Source organism: Falco naumanni (genome assembly GCF_017639655.2).
Source record: "Falco naumanni isolate bFalNau1 chromosome 20 unlocalized genomic scaffold, bFalNau1.pat SUPER_20_unloc_1, whole genome shotgun sequence".
NCBI lineage: Eukaryota > Metazoa > Chordata > Aves > Falconiformes > Falconidae > Falco > Falco naumanni.
The window spans coordinates 1,218,368-1,234,991 of NW_024427345.1; the positions used below are offsets into that span (position 1 = coordinate 1,218,368).

Sequence of the window (16,624 nt, forward strand, 5' to 3'; positions counted from 1 at the left end):
CTGGGGACCACCCGCCTCTCCTTGCCCAGTTCCACATCCACGAGAAGAGTGGCAGGTGCGCACTGGGCCACGGTCCGGAGTCAGTCATTGGTGACAGAAGGGCAGCGTCACTGGCTGTCACCGAGCCCTGTGACCCTGTTCGGGGTGCTGGACCATGAGGGATGTTGCAGGAAGGTGGTGAGTCAAACACCCTGGGGCTGGGTCCATGCTGCTCTTGCATTCCAGAGGGGATGTGGATTGCCAGGGGTGCTGGGGGGAGGGGGAAGCTGGGAGTCCAGGCAGCCATCCAGTGCCCAGCTCTTGCCCCTTGCATTACACCCTCGCCCAGACCTTTACTCATGATCTTGCTGGAGGAGGCAGCCATCCAGCCTCTCATTTTTGTGCAGTCCAGTGTTTTCCGTGAGCAGGGCTACCAGATGCTGAGCTTCATCCCCATTCCCTTCTGCCATCTTCCTCTCCACATCCCCCTGGACTCATTACCCTCTTCCAGAATATTTATCCAGGTTTTCCTCTCACCCTTGGGACATCATGGGGCTTCTGCAGCTCCATTGGAATTGCTGGTGGGGCTGGACCTTCATGCTCATGCTCCCAGGGAAAGCACAGTTTGTGGAAGATACAGGCTTGTGGGTTCTGGAGGTGCATGGACCATGGCGAGCTCCCCAACGGGATGCTCTTCACAGCCTGCACCAGGAAAACCAGACAAGGGTCAGTTTTTCCACTCGAGTGGTGATGCCTCCAGCCAAGCCAGCTGACCAGGCCAGCATTCCACCTGCAGCTGAAGAAAGGAAAGCCCCAGGATGCATCCACTGACCTGACCAGCCAACCTGCAAACTGAAGGTGATCTGCAGGCCCCAAACATCTAGAAAACGTGCAACTCTGGGTTGACCCTTCCTTCCCCGCACATAACCTTTTTCATTTCAAGGCTCCTTAGGTCCTTCAGGGTAAACATCCTGGGAAAAGTGACTGTGGGAGGTGTGGGCTGCCCAGTTTGGGTCCAGATGCCAAGGAATCTTCATTTCCTCTCTGTTTTGCCCTGGCTTGCCTGGACATGCACACTGCTGGGACCATGTGTGGGGCTGGAGTTAGAAACCTGGAAGATGCCAGGTGTCAACAGTGGTCTCCATTGAGCACGGCCACCCACTGCCTTGCAGAGAACCTCAGAGCTAAGCTTTGCATTAGGGAGGACCTGGGGTTCCTGGGAGGGACATGGTGCTGGAGCTGCAAGGAGCCCACATCCCATCTCGTAGCTGGCTGCATCACTTGAAACATTATTTAGGTGTGATGGGGACTTTTATTTTAAGCAACCCATTCATCTGCATAGTGAGACTGAAAAGAGAAATCGATGCAGCAGTGCCTTGGTCCCTTGTAGCCCAGCTGTGCTGGGGAGGGGAGCTTTGGCTTGGGGCTTGGTGCTGCGGCTCTGAGGCATCCCGGCTGGGGCACAGACCTGCCAGGGGCTGCGAGCCTCCCCCGTGCTGGTACCCTGCAAACATGGGAGCTCTTAAGGGTCGTGATCTCCCTTGAACCCCATAGCTTCATCCAGGCCTGCTCGGAGTGTTGGGAAGGTCATTGCTAAAACTGCTCCATGCGCATACAGAGGTGCTCCGGAGGGAGGGATGGGGGTCCCCACCTCTGGGGTCCATCAGCTCTGCCTCCTTCAAAGCCATCTCCCCCAAATCCTGTTTGCAGCCCAGCAACAACTGGTCATGGGTTGGGAACGGCCAGATCAGATTACCACCTCCATTATGAGGCCACCACAGCCTCCTTCCGTGATGGATGCTGTCCTGCCTCTGCACCACAGCTGTACACATCTATTCCTGCCCCCATCCATGTGGGGAAACTGAGGCACGGAGAAAGCTATGATTAGGCCAAGGTTTGGCAGCATGGGCTGGTTTAAGCCCCAGCAGTTCTGGGGTGGGGATTGAGATACTTTTCCTGCATCCCTGAGACTGGAACAGCGGACACAGCCAGCACCATCCATGGGACACACAGGACAGAGTGAAGGGCAGCCTCCTCTGAGGCTGTCCCCAGGATCTGTGGGGCAGCACAAGCTAGACCCTGAGCTCAGCCTGGTGTCTGCATCCCGATGGAGACAGACGTAGTGTTCCGTGCTCACAGGGATGCTCTGGCTTAAGTCCCTCCAGGAGGAGGGGGTGTCTTCCAGCCCAGCACCTCCAGGACAGGCAGCATCAGGGGGCAGCCACGGCTCCTTCCTCCCCCTTGGCCGGTGCAGGGAATGAATCCAGGCTGCTGCATGGAGAAGAAAAGGGAGTGCAGCTTTGCATACAAAAATACCTTTGTTGCTTACTCTGCTGTCCGTGGCCCTTGCCTGCCTGCAGTCCACGTGGGCTCCCGGCTGCCTCGTGGTGCCACCCTGGTGACCGCAGCCAGTGGCACAGTCAAGCAGAAGCTGCTCTCGGCTGGCTCCTGCGCAGCCCTGTGCCCGGTGCTGCAGGGAGCAGAGCCACAGGGCTGCCCCCGCTGCCGGCACACAGGCTGCCCCATCCCCGCGCAGGGACCCCTCCGGCCCGTCAGGACTCCAGGTCGTGGGAAAGCCGCAGCAGCTCCTTCTGGCTGTCGATGGCTTTCAGGTGCTGCAGGTATGCCCAGGTGGAGACGGGGCTCCGCATACTCAGGGACTGCTCTGAGCCTGCTGGGGAGAGCAGAGATCAGGGCTGAGCTCCTGCCTCTGCCTGGGCTCACCGCCCCCCTCCATTGACTCTGGCGCAGCTTGCCAACCCTCTCCCGTAACTGCTGGCTCATCTCATGGACCCCTCTTCGCTGCCTCTCACCTGACTTACTGACCCACTTCCACTCCTGCTGACTTGCCTCACTGAACCCCTCCATCACCTCTAGCTCAGCTCGTCAAATCTCTCTCTAACCTCTCCCTTGGCTCACGGATTCCCCTCCATTGCCTTTCCCTTGGCTCATGGATCCCCCTCTATCACTTCCAGGAACCCACTAGAGCTGAAGCAGCAGAGGCAAGTGGGGACAGACTTGCTTTATGGCACAAAGTGATGCCCCAGCCTGCTGCCTAATAACCAGAGTGCTTCGGGCCTGCTGGAAGCACTCGGTTACTCTCTTCAGCACGAGGAATTGCTGACTGGTGCCTCCAGCGAGCACCATGCCACCCACAGGCTCACACCACTTGGGAGAGGAAGCTCAGCCTCCATCCCTGGGTCTCCGAGGCATTAACAGCACCTGGACCAGCTTTCACCCACTGTAGCCAGGCTGATGCCCTTGGGACAGCCCCACAGGACACCCCTGACAAGGGATGGTGGGTGCATGCTCCCCTGGGCTGGCCTCCTCCAGCCCCACAGAGTCCCAAGGGGTGGGGGTCTCCCAGCATAGGGGTGGGGGATGCAGATGGGTGAGCCCCAGACGTACACGTGGAGATCCTGACGGCCCTGGGGTCCTCTGTCCGGTGAGGGGAGCGATTTCGCAGTGGGGAGAGTGGAGCTGCGTGTGGACAGAGAGCAGGAGTTCAGCTCCATCCCCGAATGAGCTGGTGCCTGGCCTCATCCTTGTCCCCACTGGGGAGCACTCACCATGTGCGTGGCCCCGGCAGCGCTGCAGGACACGCACAGTCTTTGCCATCATGTGCTGTGGGCAATGCACAAAGGTCACTTGCTGTCACCTGGCCCCACTTTGCTCCCAGGCTGGTAAAACACAGTCCCCTCCAGCTTCAGCGGCGGCTGCCCTGTGGCCCCTGTGAGGGGACAGCCAGGGGTCCTGGCTGCCAGGGGGGCTGCGCTAATGCCAAGGAGATGCTCTGGATCTGCATCCCAGGGGATGGGGGGACAGCAGGTCTGTGGGGAGCCAACCCACCCCACTCACCATCTTCTCAAAGTTGATGAGGTTCTCAGCCAGCGTGCGATTGCCCTCATGGATGAATGTCATGTCTGTGGGGGGGATTTAGGGATCAGATTTGGCTTCCTGGTCCCTGGGGAGGGCTGGGTGCACCCAAAGGGGTCCTCGCCACCCCAGTCCAACCCATTCCCACCTGCCCCCCCAGCAAAGGCCCCCCAGCTCCTAAGCAGAGACACTCACCTTTGAGGAGAAGAGGCACAAAGGGGATGATGGGGGGGCTCAGCTTGGCCACGGCCAGGCGATAGACCCTGTGGTTCCACGATGGGTCCTGGGGACGGAGCGGGACCTCAGGGCCGGCAAGGGACACAGCCCTGGCTGCTCCCTGCCATGGGTGCAGGGCAGAAAGGGGGGGCAGCACCTCCACAGCACCGCTGTGACCTTGAACCTTTTGGGAAGCAGGGCTAAACCCTGCCGGGAAGGCGGATACAGGGCGGGAAGAGGCTGCGCTCACCAGCATCCGCTCCAGCACAGAATGCAGCTTCCGGATCTTGTGGGGCAGCCTCTGCAGAGAGAGCGTCACTGGCACTCGTCTCTCCTACCCTGGGGGAACCCCCCAGCACCCCTCCACCCACCCCATCGCACCTCTGCACCACCACCTGTTCTGGGTGCTCACAAGCAACAGGCTTGGAGCTCACTGCCACCCTGGTGCAGGGAATTCTGGCACCCACCCAGGTCTAACCAGACCCCAGGGCTGGTCCTGGCCCTCTGCCTGGTGGGAAATGCATTCCTGTCCTTCAGCAGCTCCTGGCTCCTCAGAGCTTACGGCTGCAGGGTCACCCTGGATCCCAGCACCTGGGCCACCCTTGCCCCTTGCCCAAGTGAGAGGACCCAGATCCATCACCGCAGCCCTCAGAGGGTCTGACAGGGCTGGCAGCAGCCCAGCGGTGGTTACCTCCCAGGTCTTGGCCAGGCGGCTGACAGCTGTGTTGCTCACACCAAACATCACTGCGAAGAAGGAATTCAGGTTCTTCTGCTCCTTGAGGCTGTAAGTGGGGACAGAGTCAGGCGGGGAGACCACCACCGGCTTCGTCCTCGCAGGACCGGGAAGCAAGGCACTCACTGTGCAGCCAGCTTGATGAACTTGCGGAGGAGCTGGGCTCGCCTGCCCACCTCGGGGCAGAGGCACAGCTCTGTGGCCACCCAATACTGCAGCTCATTGAACCGCCGCATGACCCGCTCCAGGTTGGCCGTGGTTACATCGTGAAATTTCTGTGGCCCGATGATGTAGTGGATCATTTCCACCTACAAAGCCCAATGTGGTGGCTGAGGGGTGTCTCCAAAGCCGCCGCGGAGGTGTCTCCCACCGCAGTCTGGGTGCTGGCCCTACCTGGTGGATGCTCTTGAAGAGGTTCCAGTCGTAGTCAGTGAGGTGGCTGGCCAGGTCCTTGGAGCTGATGAGGTCCAGGGTCTCTGAGGAACCGACATGGGGGCCCAGCTGCTCGGGGTGGGGGGTCTGTGCACAGGGGAGGATGCCCGACCCCTCCTGCCATTAGCCACCACAGCAGAGAAGGCAACACCAGCCCTTTCCCCAGGAGAGAGGAGCAGGGAGGGATGGACACTCCCAACCCTGCGTGGCTATGGAGGCACCACAGTCCCAAACCCCATTCAGGGGTCCAGCCTGGTGCTGCCCATTCCCAGGACCCCTCTGCCCCATGCTCACCAGACTGTCCAGCTCCTCCACGCTCACGGCAAAGAGCCTCTCATTGAGCCCCAGCGCTGTGAACACCCCCACGGCATCCAGCTGCAGCCCCACTTTGTCTGCGGGAGAGAGGGTGGTCGATGCTGGGATGGAGAAAGGTCCAGATCCTGTCTGGGCACAGGGCAACCACCACCATGGCACAGTGGCAGCCCAGGCGTGGTGGCATCCCCAGAAGAGCCCGCTCACCTCCGGCCGAATTCACCTTCACCAGGATGTGCTCCCCATCCTGGCCGAGCTGGGGGGCGAGGGACCGCAGGATGTCCCGCACCGAGGCGTTGATGGGCAGCACTGTGATCAGGCATGAGTGGTCCGGTCTGTAGATCTCGTAGGGCACTACGGGGAGGTGAAAGGGCTTTAGTGTTCCTAGCCACCGGGGAGGGGACAGTCCCCACCATGCACGGCAATACCTTTGTCCTGGGCTCTTAAAGCACAACTGCTGTTCAAAACTGCTTCCTCCTGGCTTGTGAGCCAGTTCACCGAACTCCGAGTCTGTGGCCAAGGTGGGAGAGAGCAGGGACAGTGCCCCCCCACTGGCCACCCCTCCTGCTGGGGGTCCCCAGAGGGCAGGTGTGACCCAGCTCTCCACCCCCCCGCTGCCCTGACACCTCCCAGGGCCGCCTCTACCTTAGGCTGGGGAGAAACACTGCTCTGTCCATTCTCCAGCCTGCAGAGAGAGCAGAAGTGGTGTTAGAGCCCTGCAACACACATCTGTGCTGGAGACAGAACCAAGTCCTGCAGCCCCCAGGATCCAGGCCACCACTGAGCCCCCCGAGCATCCCTTCCCCACCAGGCACCAGGGAATCCTGGTGGTGTTTGACATCCTCCCCGTGACTGGGAAAACCCCACACTGGGGACAAGGTGGCCCGAGAGCTGCTGGCATGTCCCTGGTCTTGGCAATCATTGCTTTGCTGGCCAAAAGCTTAGCCCCCCCAGAAACATTCAGGTTAGAAAAGACCTTTAAGACCATTAAGTCCAACCATTAACCCAGGACTGCCAGGTCCACCACTAAACCATGTCCCTTAGCGCCAGATTCACGTGTTTTTCAAACACCTCCAGGGATGGTGATTCCATCTCCTCCCCGGGCAGCCTGTTCCAATGCTCGACCACCCTTTCACTGAAGAAATTTTTCCTAACGGCCAACCTAAACCTCCCCCGTGAGATGTGCACGTCCCTTACTCCAGGCACAAGGGGTGCAGGACCCAGGGATGTGGGCATGAGCAGCGGCACCACCGGGGGACAGAGCCAGGCTGTTTTGGATGAGGACACCCCTCCTTCCCTGGAGGACTCACGCTCGTGGCCGCCGGCGGTCCTGTGCTTGCTCCTGGACCAGACCTCCCAGGCGGGGGTCCCGGCTCGCCAGGTCCGCGAGGTTCTACAGGAGGAAGGTGCCCGGCAGTCAGCGTGGGGTGGTCAGACAGACCCCTCTGGGGACACTCCCCTTGCCCCTTGCCCCTGCTCCCAGTACCTGCAGCAGGGCTGTGGTGCTGCGGTCGCCCTGCAGCAGCCGCCCGTAGAGCAGCACCCACTGGCTCACCAGCCGCAGGATCTTCCGACGCTTGTGCAGGGAGTAGGTGGCCTTCTCCTGCTCCGAACCCTCCAGCGGCTCCGCACGGAAACTGGGATCAGTCAAGGGCACCAGCACGGGTGGTGGGGAGCAGGCAGGGACCCCCATACATGTGCGCCCAGGACAAGATGGGAGATGGAGATGTGCCCTGTGCTCAAGCGCCTAGGGGATTTGGGGCTCCCCTGGCCAACCCCTGAGGTCCCACCAGGTTGACAGGGACCAAGCTGAGCATGCCAGCCCCTAGCTGGGGGTGTGTGGTGCAGGATGGAGCCCAGTCCGCCCCAGCTCCAGCCACAGAAGGATATTGGTGCAGCAGAGCTCTGCAGAGCTGCGAGGTCGGCATGAACACGGTGTAAGTCAGCAGAAAGTCCCCCAACAGGGTATCTGGAAGAGACCAGGCCACCATCACTGCCCCTTCACAGTGCCCAGTGGGTTGGGGACACAGTGACTGCAGCCAGGTAGTGTGGCTGGCTGGGAAAGGATCACCCGTGCCCTGCGTGGGGTTGGCCTATGTCTCCCCCATCGCAGTGACCCTGCTCACTGCAGGTCTTTTTTTTCCTCCTGAACACCGTGGAAAGGGCTGGCAAGGTTGCAGGCTGTGGGGGATGAAAAAAAATTGTAAGGGCTGCACTAAAAGCGCAGTGCTCGCAGTGAGTTGACTCCAACGCAGCGGCTGATGACGCCAGCTCGGCAGCTCTGATTTGTTACCCGCTGAGGACATCTCCTGGTTCCTCTCTTGCCCAGTTTTGCTCCTTTCCAAAGGCAGAGGGAGATGGAGGAATGCGGGAGAGGAGACGCTGCTGGCTTTGGAGTTGCCTCCCTTTCCCCAGCTCAACGGGGGATTTTAGGGTGAGAGGAGGAGCTTTTGGGGTCGAACAGCAGGAATAAGGAGCCCCGCTCGGTGCTGGTTCCCCCACCGGCACCCTGTTCCCAGCCCCCTGCCCATCTCTGGGGCGTAGTCCCTGGAGCAGGGGAGGAGACCCCCCACCTACCCACGGGGTCATAGAGCGTGGCGTCGAGCCTCATGAACTCCAGCAGATGCTCAAGGATCTTCTCTGGCGTCCCGGCCATCACCAAGTACCTGGTGGGCAGAGCACAGGGCACATCAGGGAAGGATGCAGCACCCCCACGGTGGGCAGGGCCACCATGTTGGGCCACGAGGCCACTTGACGCAGCTGGTCAGCATGGCCTGGCATCCCTGTTCACCCACTGGGGACGCAGCCCTGCCAGCAAACTCCGCCAAGGGAAGCCAGCAAGTGGCAGAGGAGGCAGAGGCACGGACAGCATTGGCTGGCATTGCTGCTGGCATGGCTGCAAGGAGGGATGGGGACAGGCTGCTGTCACCTGCTGCTCCGTGCCTCGGCTGGCTGGCTGCTGCCACCCTGCAGGTTCTTCTGCAGGACAAGCACCACCTTCCCGTGCTCCTTCAGACGCATGGTGTTGGCCTCCACGTCCTAGGGAGAGAAACCAGCCATGAGCCCAGGTTGGATCCATCAGGTAATGCCTGGCTGGCTGCTTGCACCCCAAAATCCCATATGGGCATCAAGTGCAGTGTCCTCCCCCTGCTAACACCACGGAGGATGCATGGTGCAGCCCAGCTCGGACCCAGCACCCTGCAAGCCCCCTGCCCGCCACCTTGAGGATGTGGTTGAAGTCCTGCTTGTCCACACGGAGGAAGTGGCAGTTGTCCTCTCGCAGGATGATGGTGGCTGCGCGGGGTGCATCATTCACCAGCGCCAGCTGCCCAAAGTCATCCCCCTCATGCAGGGTGGCCACCAAGCCCTGGGAGGGGGCATGGACAGTGAGGGACAGGGTGGGAGCCCTCGTCTCCCCACTGGGGGAGACTGACATGGGGTGTCTGCAGACCCCTTCTGTGCAGGGATGCACCTACCTTGCCATGGGTGACCACATTCACCGAGCCCTTCCAGATGATGTACCATGACGTGCCTTTATCTCCTTGGCTGAACACTGCAGTGGAAACAGCAGTATCCAGCAGCTGAAGAGTGGGACCCTCCAAGCACCCCTCTTCAGCCACCCATCCTGAGCTCCCGTATCGGGTGAACACGGCAAGTGCTCTGGTCCCCTCCGTCCTTGCTCCACGAGGAACATCCACACTGATAGCAAAGACTCCAGCCATCCTCCTCAGGCTGGGGACCCTTTCCTGGAGGACCGGCCAGCCCCGCACAGCTCCTGGGGCACACGATACTCACGCACGGTGCCTGCTCTCTGGTGCGACTCAAACATCAGCACGGATGCCAGCTCCCGCTTCACCTGTGGCAAGAGGCACCTGCCATTAGGGTTACCCCAGCCCAGAGCTGAGCGAGGAGGGGACACGCATGGGCATGGGGGACAGGGTGGGAAGGGGGCCCAGGGACGCTCAGAGAGGGCCAGGACAGGATGCCCAGACAGGAAGCAATGGGATGCAGGAGGATTTGGGGACTGGGAGCAGGCTGGGGGGGGACACGCATGTTACAGGGGAAGCAGGGCACAGCCACACTCACTGAGTTGGAGAGATGAGCCACAGCTTTGATGTGGAGGAGCTCCTCAAATATAAGCTCCAGCTCATCCTCTGTGCGCTGGGCAGGCCTGTGAGGGGGGGGCACGGCGTGAGCAGCCAGCCATGCCATTCTCCCTGCCCAGTCCCAAGGAGCAGACACCCCTCTCCAGGCATAACCCCTCTGGATGGGCAGCCTCTTTCTCTCCGTGGCCTGACAGCCGTAGAAGAGATGCTCAGGTTGACTCATCCACAGCAGCGCCTTCGGTACTCCAGACTCCCCTGGAGTGCGGCTGAAATGAGCCCTGTGTCCCCCCAGCCCCACTCACGGCTTGCGCAGAGCCATGGTGAGCAGCGCATCAGGACCCAGCTGGGCTAGGAAGGCCAGTGCCTCCAGCAGCTCCTCCGCATCCCGGAGCCCAGCACCAAGCTCAGGGCTCAGCTCCAGCTCAGCAAAACGGTAAAACTGGGTTTCCTTGTCCTGGAAATGCCACTCCTGCTTCACTGCAGAGGGAGAGCACACGTGACCTTGGCCATGCGCCCATGGGAGACCCCAGCAGCCATGAGTCCCGCCTTGCGAGATCCCAGTGCCGCGAAGGGGGCTGTCACCCCCCTCCCTCACCATGTGTCAGGACACCTCCGTCCACCAGCACCTGGCAGATGCCGATGGCCTGGCTACGTGTCTGGATGGTGAGCCCAGCGCTCAGCAGCCAGTCCACCAGCTCCTTCCCGGAGCAGCACTGCCTGCAAGGGGAGAAGGCGTGAGAAACACCCCTAAAAGGGCTGCGGCACCCAGCACCCTGGGTGAACCCTGCCTGGGACGGGCAGAAGTCCTGCTGTCCCCAGAGGGCTGCTGGGATCCTTGGCAGCCCGCGGCACCCTCCAGCATGGCAGGGGTGCCAGCCAACCCACCTGTAGTGCCGCAGGTGATGCTTGTGGTCCCGGATGAGGCTGGGGTGGGTGCTGGTGAGGTGGCTAAAGAGGAGCTTCCCGGCTCGCCAGATCTTCTCTGAGGATGCCTGAGGGTGGAAGGGGAAGTGGGGAGAGCATGAGTGCTGGACCCTGACTGCGCTGACACCCTGCATGGTCAACCATGCCTCCAACACCCCGCCAAGGTGCAACACGCCTGCACGCCCACCCCAGCACCCTGGCATCTCCATCACCCACCCCTGGGAACGGCTGAGCCCAAGGGAGCGACCAGCCCAGAGCTGAGCTGAGGGGTCCATGATACAGGGGTGCTCTGGCCCCCCACCCCTCACAGCCTTCAAGGCATGCTTCTTTATCTCCCACCGCCCCAAACTCATGTCTTTGTGGGTCTTCCCAGCCCACCCACCTGGGTAAGGCTGTGTCCATAGTCCAGAGTGGATTCAGTGTCCAAAAGCGGGGTCTGAAAAACAAAAAAGAAGGGGGTTGATGGCTGCATGGGCTCTGCCATGCCCCCCTTCACCCCACACACCCCAGGAGGGCTCCTGTCCCCCCCAAGGCACAGTTCACCTTCTGCTTTTCACCAGGCGAGGAGGCAAGCATCCCTGCATGCTCACCAGCACCCACCTCCTAAAACAAAAGTAAAACCTTTACTCTGCCCCATCCTTGCTGAAAACAGATGTATACCCAGGGACCTAACCCCCAGAAACCCCCCGTGGTTATGTTTAACTTCAGAAAGGGAAGTGCATTCAAATGAGGGAGCTGGGAGATAAAAGGAAGTTAAAAGTAAAATCTTTGCGAACAGGGATCAAAGACATCATATTTGAGACACGGAGCTTGCCACTGGAGGAGACTGACTTCAGAGAGACCTGGGGAAGCTGCCACAGCCCCAGGCGAGGGAGAGGTGTCCAGAGCCTGGGGGATTTCCTCCAGCTTTGAAGCCGGGTCCAAACGAAGAGGACAGAAAAGATTCCAAACTCTGGTGGGTTATGGAAACGGCCCAAGAAAGCCTTGGGGAATTGGAAGATCAGCTTGCAGAGGACACCAAGGACAGGACCCGTGGCCAGCCTGTCCCACTGCAGACGACGGCGAGCAAGAGCTCTTGCAGAGGATGAGGGTAGCAGAGCACCGTAAGTGTGCCCAAACCCTTCCCTGCAGGCAGCTTGCCAGTAGACTGGTCTCAAATCACAGCAAGGCCAGAAAAACTTAGGCATTAAATCCTGAAAATTCAGCTGTAACAAACACCAGGACGCAAGGTCCCTGGCGCCCAGAGCAGCACGGCAGCAAAAGAGCCAAATTGCTGTGGGTGATGCGTAACCTGGCACTTCCCTTGGTACCAAAGAGCCGGTGAATATGAAGCTGTTTTTCCAAGGATTTTAGGGGAGGTCCTGGAAATGATGGACCAGCAAGGCAGAAAGTCACTGAGCACGTGCTGGGTATGGGGAAACAGCAGCGGGTATAATTCAAAAGACATGCCCAAAATAAGGCATATGAGAAGAAAACAGGCCTAAATTTCCCTCGCTCATGGTCAGAGGCTCTGAGTTCAAGCAGGAGCACGCGCTGGTGACTGAAAATGTGAACTACAGCCCTGACAGCTGTAAAAAATGCAAATAGTGGGATGGGTGTCAGTAGGAAGAGAGCAAAATAGGAAACCTCACTGGTCCACAGCACACCCAGTTCACCGGCAGTTCAGTGCTGCCTTAACCTAAAGGAGAAAAACACACGCTTTGGGGATGGAAAAACCCCAGGTACCCACTGAGATTTTTGCTCTATTTAACTTATATCTGCACGTGATGAGTTAATCCAATGCTGTTTTCTAAACTGGCTTCTCATTAATGACTTCACTCTTTACCGATCCTAAAATAGCATCCCTCTTTCTGGCTCGGGGAGTCCCTCCTGGAGTGATCTGTCATCAGCATCAGGAATAGCTGGGGACCGTCTCTGTCAGCGGCATACGCGATGGTCTTAGCCAGGTCCCCACTCTCTGGGATGGACTGGCTGCTGACTGCCACAGCACCACCCAGAACCAGGTTCAGCTCCACTGGGAGTCATGCTGATCCCTGCTGGGCCATGCTTGAGTCCTCAGCTTCTCCATGACCACTCATCCCTCCCGGTTATCCCGCATCAGCAGGTGCTGTGTAATCCTTGTGTTAATTTTTCTCCCAGGTTTTCCCCTCAGGGAGGGGATGCTCCAGGTAAAAGCAGGGCAAAGAAGGGATGAGCCATTGCTCAGTCCAGCTGCAGCCCTAATCCTGGTGCAAAGGCAGCCAAGCTTCCCTCCCGGCGCTGCTGAGATGGATGAGGGCTCCCTGGCTCCTGCATGGCCATGGCCCTGAATAAACAACCTTTCATCTTGGCTGTGTGTACAGGCTGGGGAAAGCCGAGCACCCGTCAGACCTGTTCTCCACACACTGCCCGGCCAAGGCAATTAATGCACTTTGAGCATTAACCTCAAGACAGGGGTGAGGGCCATCCTTCCTTGGGGTGCTTTCACCTGTGCAGTGGTCACCTTGAGGGGAAGGCTTTGTGGTGTCCCCCCCGGTCTACTTCTGGCTGTAAGGGGTCTGCAGCACTCGGGCTGGCGGTGGAAGTGGTGTGAACTCCACACATGGTGATATCCTTGATCTGCTGGCTCTGGGCTGGTTGGAAAGGTTTGAGCAACCCGAGCAAGAGGGATGATCTGGATGAAAGCCTCAATTAAGGAAGCCAAGGGCAGGAGTAATTAGCTGCAGAAGCATTCTTTGGAAATGAATTCAAGGACAAAACAACCTACCAAGATCTGATGGGAAACCAAAAAGCCCTGGCACCTCCTGGCCCAGGCAGGAGGGTGATGGAGGTGGACACCCACTGATGGGTGCTGTGGGTGCTCTGCTTTGCGCTGCCTGCTTGCCTGTCCCACACCCTGCCCAGCTCAGGCTGCTCCCTCATTTTCTCCAGCCCTTTCCATACCCTCAGGGCTTCCTCATCCTTCTCCAGAGAGCCTGAGCCAGCAGTTTGCAATTGGCTTAGGAGAGGTTTGGGGAGCAGACGGAAAACAAGCAGCTCTGTGAATGCAGCAGGTCCCTGGGGACACTCCGACTTGGCCATGCTGCCACTGAGGCTGGGACACTGTGACTTACTCACTCTGCAAACCTTCCTGAGCCTCGTGACTGCCCTGTGGAACAGGAAACCTGCCGGCAATTGCAGAGCAAATGTTTACAAACAGGAGCTGGGCTGTGGCCATGACATGGAGTTATCTCCCATGGGACCCGGGGTCTGATTTCACCCCCTTGGGTACAAGCGAAAGCTGCTCCGGTCCTCAAAAAGCCTCTTCTGTCACCCTGTAAGGAAGGCCTGTCCTTGAGGCAGAGAGCCACGGTCCTGCTCCAAGCCACGCTCACAAGGACACTGAAAGAGACTTGCAAAAACCCTGCCCAAAGATGACAGCTTGGAGAGATTTCTCCCTCCTGAGGTTTCCTCATTGACAGATCAGCTCTGAAACACATGGAAAATCTCACAGCTGGCCCCCAAAATCCCTTCCCGAAGCATCCTTGCTCCCCAGGTAACAGGGGATGACCCACAGGATGACCTCCCCACCCTCACCCCCTGCCTAATTGTCACAGCATTGTGGCCGCCGTTTCCAAACAGCTTCCTAAGGAGTCACCTCTTTCCATCTTCCTGCTTATGGGACACGCGGGCACTGAGATCCTGCCTGTCTCCAGAAATCCGGCGGGCAGCTGGCCAAGACCAGCAGCGACTGTTCTGTGCTCACACGCTGCTTTTGTTTGGGATCCCAAGGAAAACAACAGGAGTTATTTCAGGCTTTACAGCTCCAGAGAAAGTCCTCGCCCATCCGCAGCCTCAAAAGGCATGGCAGCCAGCCAGGGGCTTGCTGTCCCCCCAGGAGCCTTGTTGGGGAGGGGGGCTCAGGGGACCTGCTCTGTCCCCTCTGTCCCCTCCACGGACGCAGTGAGAACTGGCACAATGGCACTTGTATTCGAGGAAGGGTGAAGGACAGAGCTGCTTGGGGATGCCGGGCTGCAATGTCCTGCTGATGCTAGGGGACAGGAGCCTGGGCCGGAGCCTCACAGCAAGCAATAGAACTGGGAGGGATTTGCTGGCACTGGGATCAAGCAAACAGGTCTCCAGGAGGGATGAGACAGAGCCAGGGTGCAAGGAGGAGTTTCCAGGAGCCACAGGCTTGCAGCAATGGGGACAAGGGACAATATAGTTGCCCCAAGGCACAGCCAGATGGTTCCCTACTCTTCACATCTCCTGTATCAGCCCCAAGGAGCGGGTGCACTGGGAGTACTTGCAAAAAAGTGGGGAAAACACCCCCCTTCCCTACAGAGATAGATCCACAAACAGCTGGTGGTTGCCCCCACGCACATGAAACCACTTGGGGAGGGGGCACTCCTGCCACACTTTGTGTGCCACCGTGCTGCCAGATTTTGTCAGATTTATCCTGGGCTGGCAGTTTAGCACAGTACTGCTCCAGCCTGCTGCTTTCCCAGCCTCCCTGGCTTTTTGCCACTCAAGAAAACTCTCCCAGAATTAAGTTCCTAGAAGTTATGGGGAGAAAAAATATCAGGAAGAAGGGGAAAAGAGAGGAAAGCTTTCTTATTTGTGAAGAAGCTTGTGTGCTGTATGGAAATACTGAAAAGGGGGTTGTTGCCTTAAAGTAATTTCACTTTTTTCCTTAAAAACATTTGCCCCAGGTCAAGCAGTGTGGGAAGGGGAAGGTCATGAAGCTCAGCTAGGGCAGGTGAACAGGCTCCAGGTCACATCCCAGTCCAAAGGGGACAGCAAGAGGCCGAGCGCAGGGATCGAGTGCCTTGGTACCCAGAGATCCCCAGCAGCTCCTGGCCAGGGGACAGCACGGATCTGGGGAGGGAGGACAATGCCGAGCATCGTCCCACTGCCAAGACAGAAGTTTCTCCTGCAGAAACAGCCCGACCTGGCGGGGAGGGAATGTTTTGAAGCCAGCGCGCCACAGGGCCGCGGGGAAGGGCTCCCCTGCTCCCAGGCTCGGGCCGGGGTGCGCTGCCCGGTGGCCCCGCGCCGGCCCGCGGTAGCCCTGGGCTGGCTTCACGCCTGGCTGCGGCGAGGGGAGCAGGGCGCGGGTCGCAGACCACAGCCCCCTGCCCGGCCGGCTGCGGGGCCGGAGATGGGTTAAGCCCGGCCAAGCCATGCTCTGGTAGGGGGCTGGCGGCAGTGAGAAACCGGGGGGACCCCACTTGTCCTTTGCAGGGGCTCCACCAAACCCCGTTTCCTGAAGCCCTGCGGCCGGCCAAGTGCAGACCCCGGGGCGAGGAGGGATGCTTGAGAGGGTCGGTGGGGAAAGCTGGCAGCGGAGGGGCCTCCCTGCCTCGGGGGGCATCCCCCGGGGGGCATCCCCCGGGGCTCTCGGTGGTGCCGGGGTCCCCCTCCCGCCTCCCCCGTACTCACCCAGCGGATGCCCTGGATGCGGGGCAAGCTGCCCCTCTCGCCCTCCAGCCGGATCTCGTAGCTGGAGCTCCGGAACAAGTGCATCTTCTTGAAGAGCACCGAGAGCCGGCTACCGTCAACGCCGGGCCCCCCGGAGGGGGCGGAGGGGGCCGAGCAGCACCGCCCCCGGGCTCCAGCCCGGCTCGCCGTACTCCCTGCCAGCTCCGGGCTACCGGCGCCCGCGGGCCCCGCCACGCCGCCTCCCCGGCCCCGCGCACCTTCATGCGGCGGCGGCGCAGGGGGGAGAGGCCATGGCGGCCGCAGCCCGGGGCTGCTCCGGCGGCGGCGGCTCCGCGGTGCTGCGCGGGGCGGGCCGGGCCGGGCTGGGCGCGCTCCGCCCCAGAGCGGGGCTGGGACCGCGGCCGGGGCAGCCCCCCAGCCCCGCCCCGTCCCACCTGGGCTTTTGGGGACATGGGGACACTCCCCTCCCCCCCCGCCCCCCCCCCCGAGGGTCCCGGCTGTCCCGGGCGGGGGGGCTGCCCCTGACCGCCCCCCGCGGGAGTCCCCCGTCCAGCTGAGCCCCGTGCGTTCCCCCAGGCCAGTCCCCGGGGATCCGGGTCTCCCGGGGAGCCACTGTGCTCCACCGAGACCCCGGGGATCGGGGGGT

The 16,624-nt window shown here is 60.3% G+C and overlaps 1 protein-coding gene across 3 annotated transcripts; it reads right to left on the bottom strand.

Moving 5' to 3' along the window:
- Positions 1 to 1,277: 1,277 nt before the first annotated feature.
- On the bottom strand, positions 1,278 to 16,185 carry RAPGEF3 (Rap guanine nucleotide exchange factor 3). Of its 3 annotated transcripts, XM_040581141.1 has the most exons (27): positions 15,979 to 16,185; positions 10,961 to 11,014; positions 10,540 to 10,646; positions 10,250 to 10,371; positions 9,957 to 10,131; positions 9,635 to 9,719; positions 9,344 to 9,404; positions 9,025 to 9,101; positions 8,769 to 8,915; positions 8,478 to 8,587; positions 8,126 to 8,214; positions 7,439 to 7,517; positions 7,035 to 7,185; positions 6,859 to 6,941; positions 6,194 to 6,233; positions 5,977 to 6,058; positions 5,756 to 5,902; positions 5,531 to 5,652; positions 5,198 to 5,323; positions 4,931 to 5,112; positions 4,763 to 4,853; positions 4,322 to 4,372; positions 4,051 to 4,138; positions 3,838 to 3,902; positions 3,549 to 3,603; positions 3,388 to 3,459; positions 1,278 to 2,650 (listed from the first exon to the last, which is right to left on the bottom strand). In XM_040581141.1, the coding sequence occupies exons 1-27, from the start codon at positions 16,060 to 16,062 to the stop codon at positions 2,532 to 2,534; spliced, it is 2,664 nt and encodes an 887-aa protein (XP_040437075.1). In that variant the 5' UTR covers positions 16,063 to 16,185; the 3' UTR covers positions 1,278 to 2,531. The 3 variants fall into 3 exon arrangements, 2 of the variants coding, with proteins under 2 accessions (XP_040437075.1, XP_040437076.1); XR_005825837.1 differs by lacking the exon at positions 1,278 to 2,650 and having other exon boundaries at positions 3,390 to 3,459; positions 3,549 to 3,659; XM_040581142.1 differs by lacking the exons at positions 1,278 to 2,650; positions 3,388 to 3,459; positions 3,549 to 3,603 and adding an exon at positions 3,648 to 3,736.
- Between the last annotated feature and the right edge of the window lie 439 nt (positions 16,186 to 16,624).

Coding starts and splice junctions, on each gene's coding strand:
- RAPGEF3 (XM_040581141.1), bottom strand. CDS start 16,062: ATGCACTTGTTCCGGAGCTCCAGCTACGAGATCCGGCTGGAGGGCGAG. Junction 10,372..10,539: donor CATCACCTGCGGCACTACAG/GTGGGTTGGCTG, acceptor CTCCCCTTGCAG/GCAGTGCTGCTCCGGGAAGG. Junction 6,942..7,034: donor GCACCACAGCCCTGCTGCAG/GTACTGGGAGCA, acceptor TTCCTCCTGTAG/AACCTCGCGGACCTGGCGAG.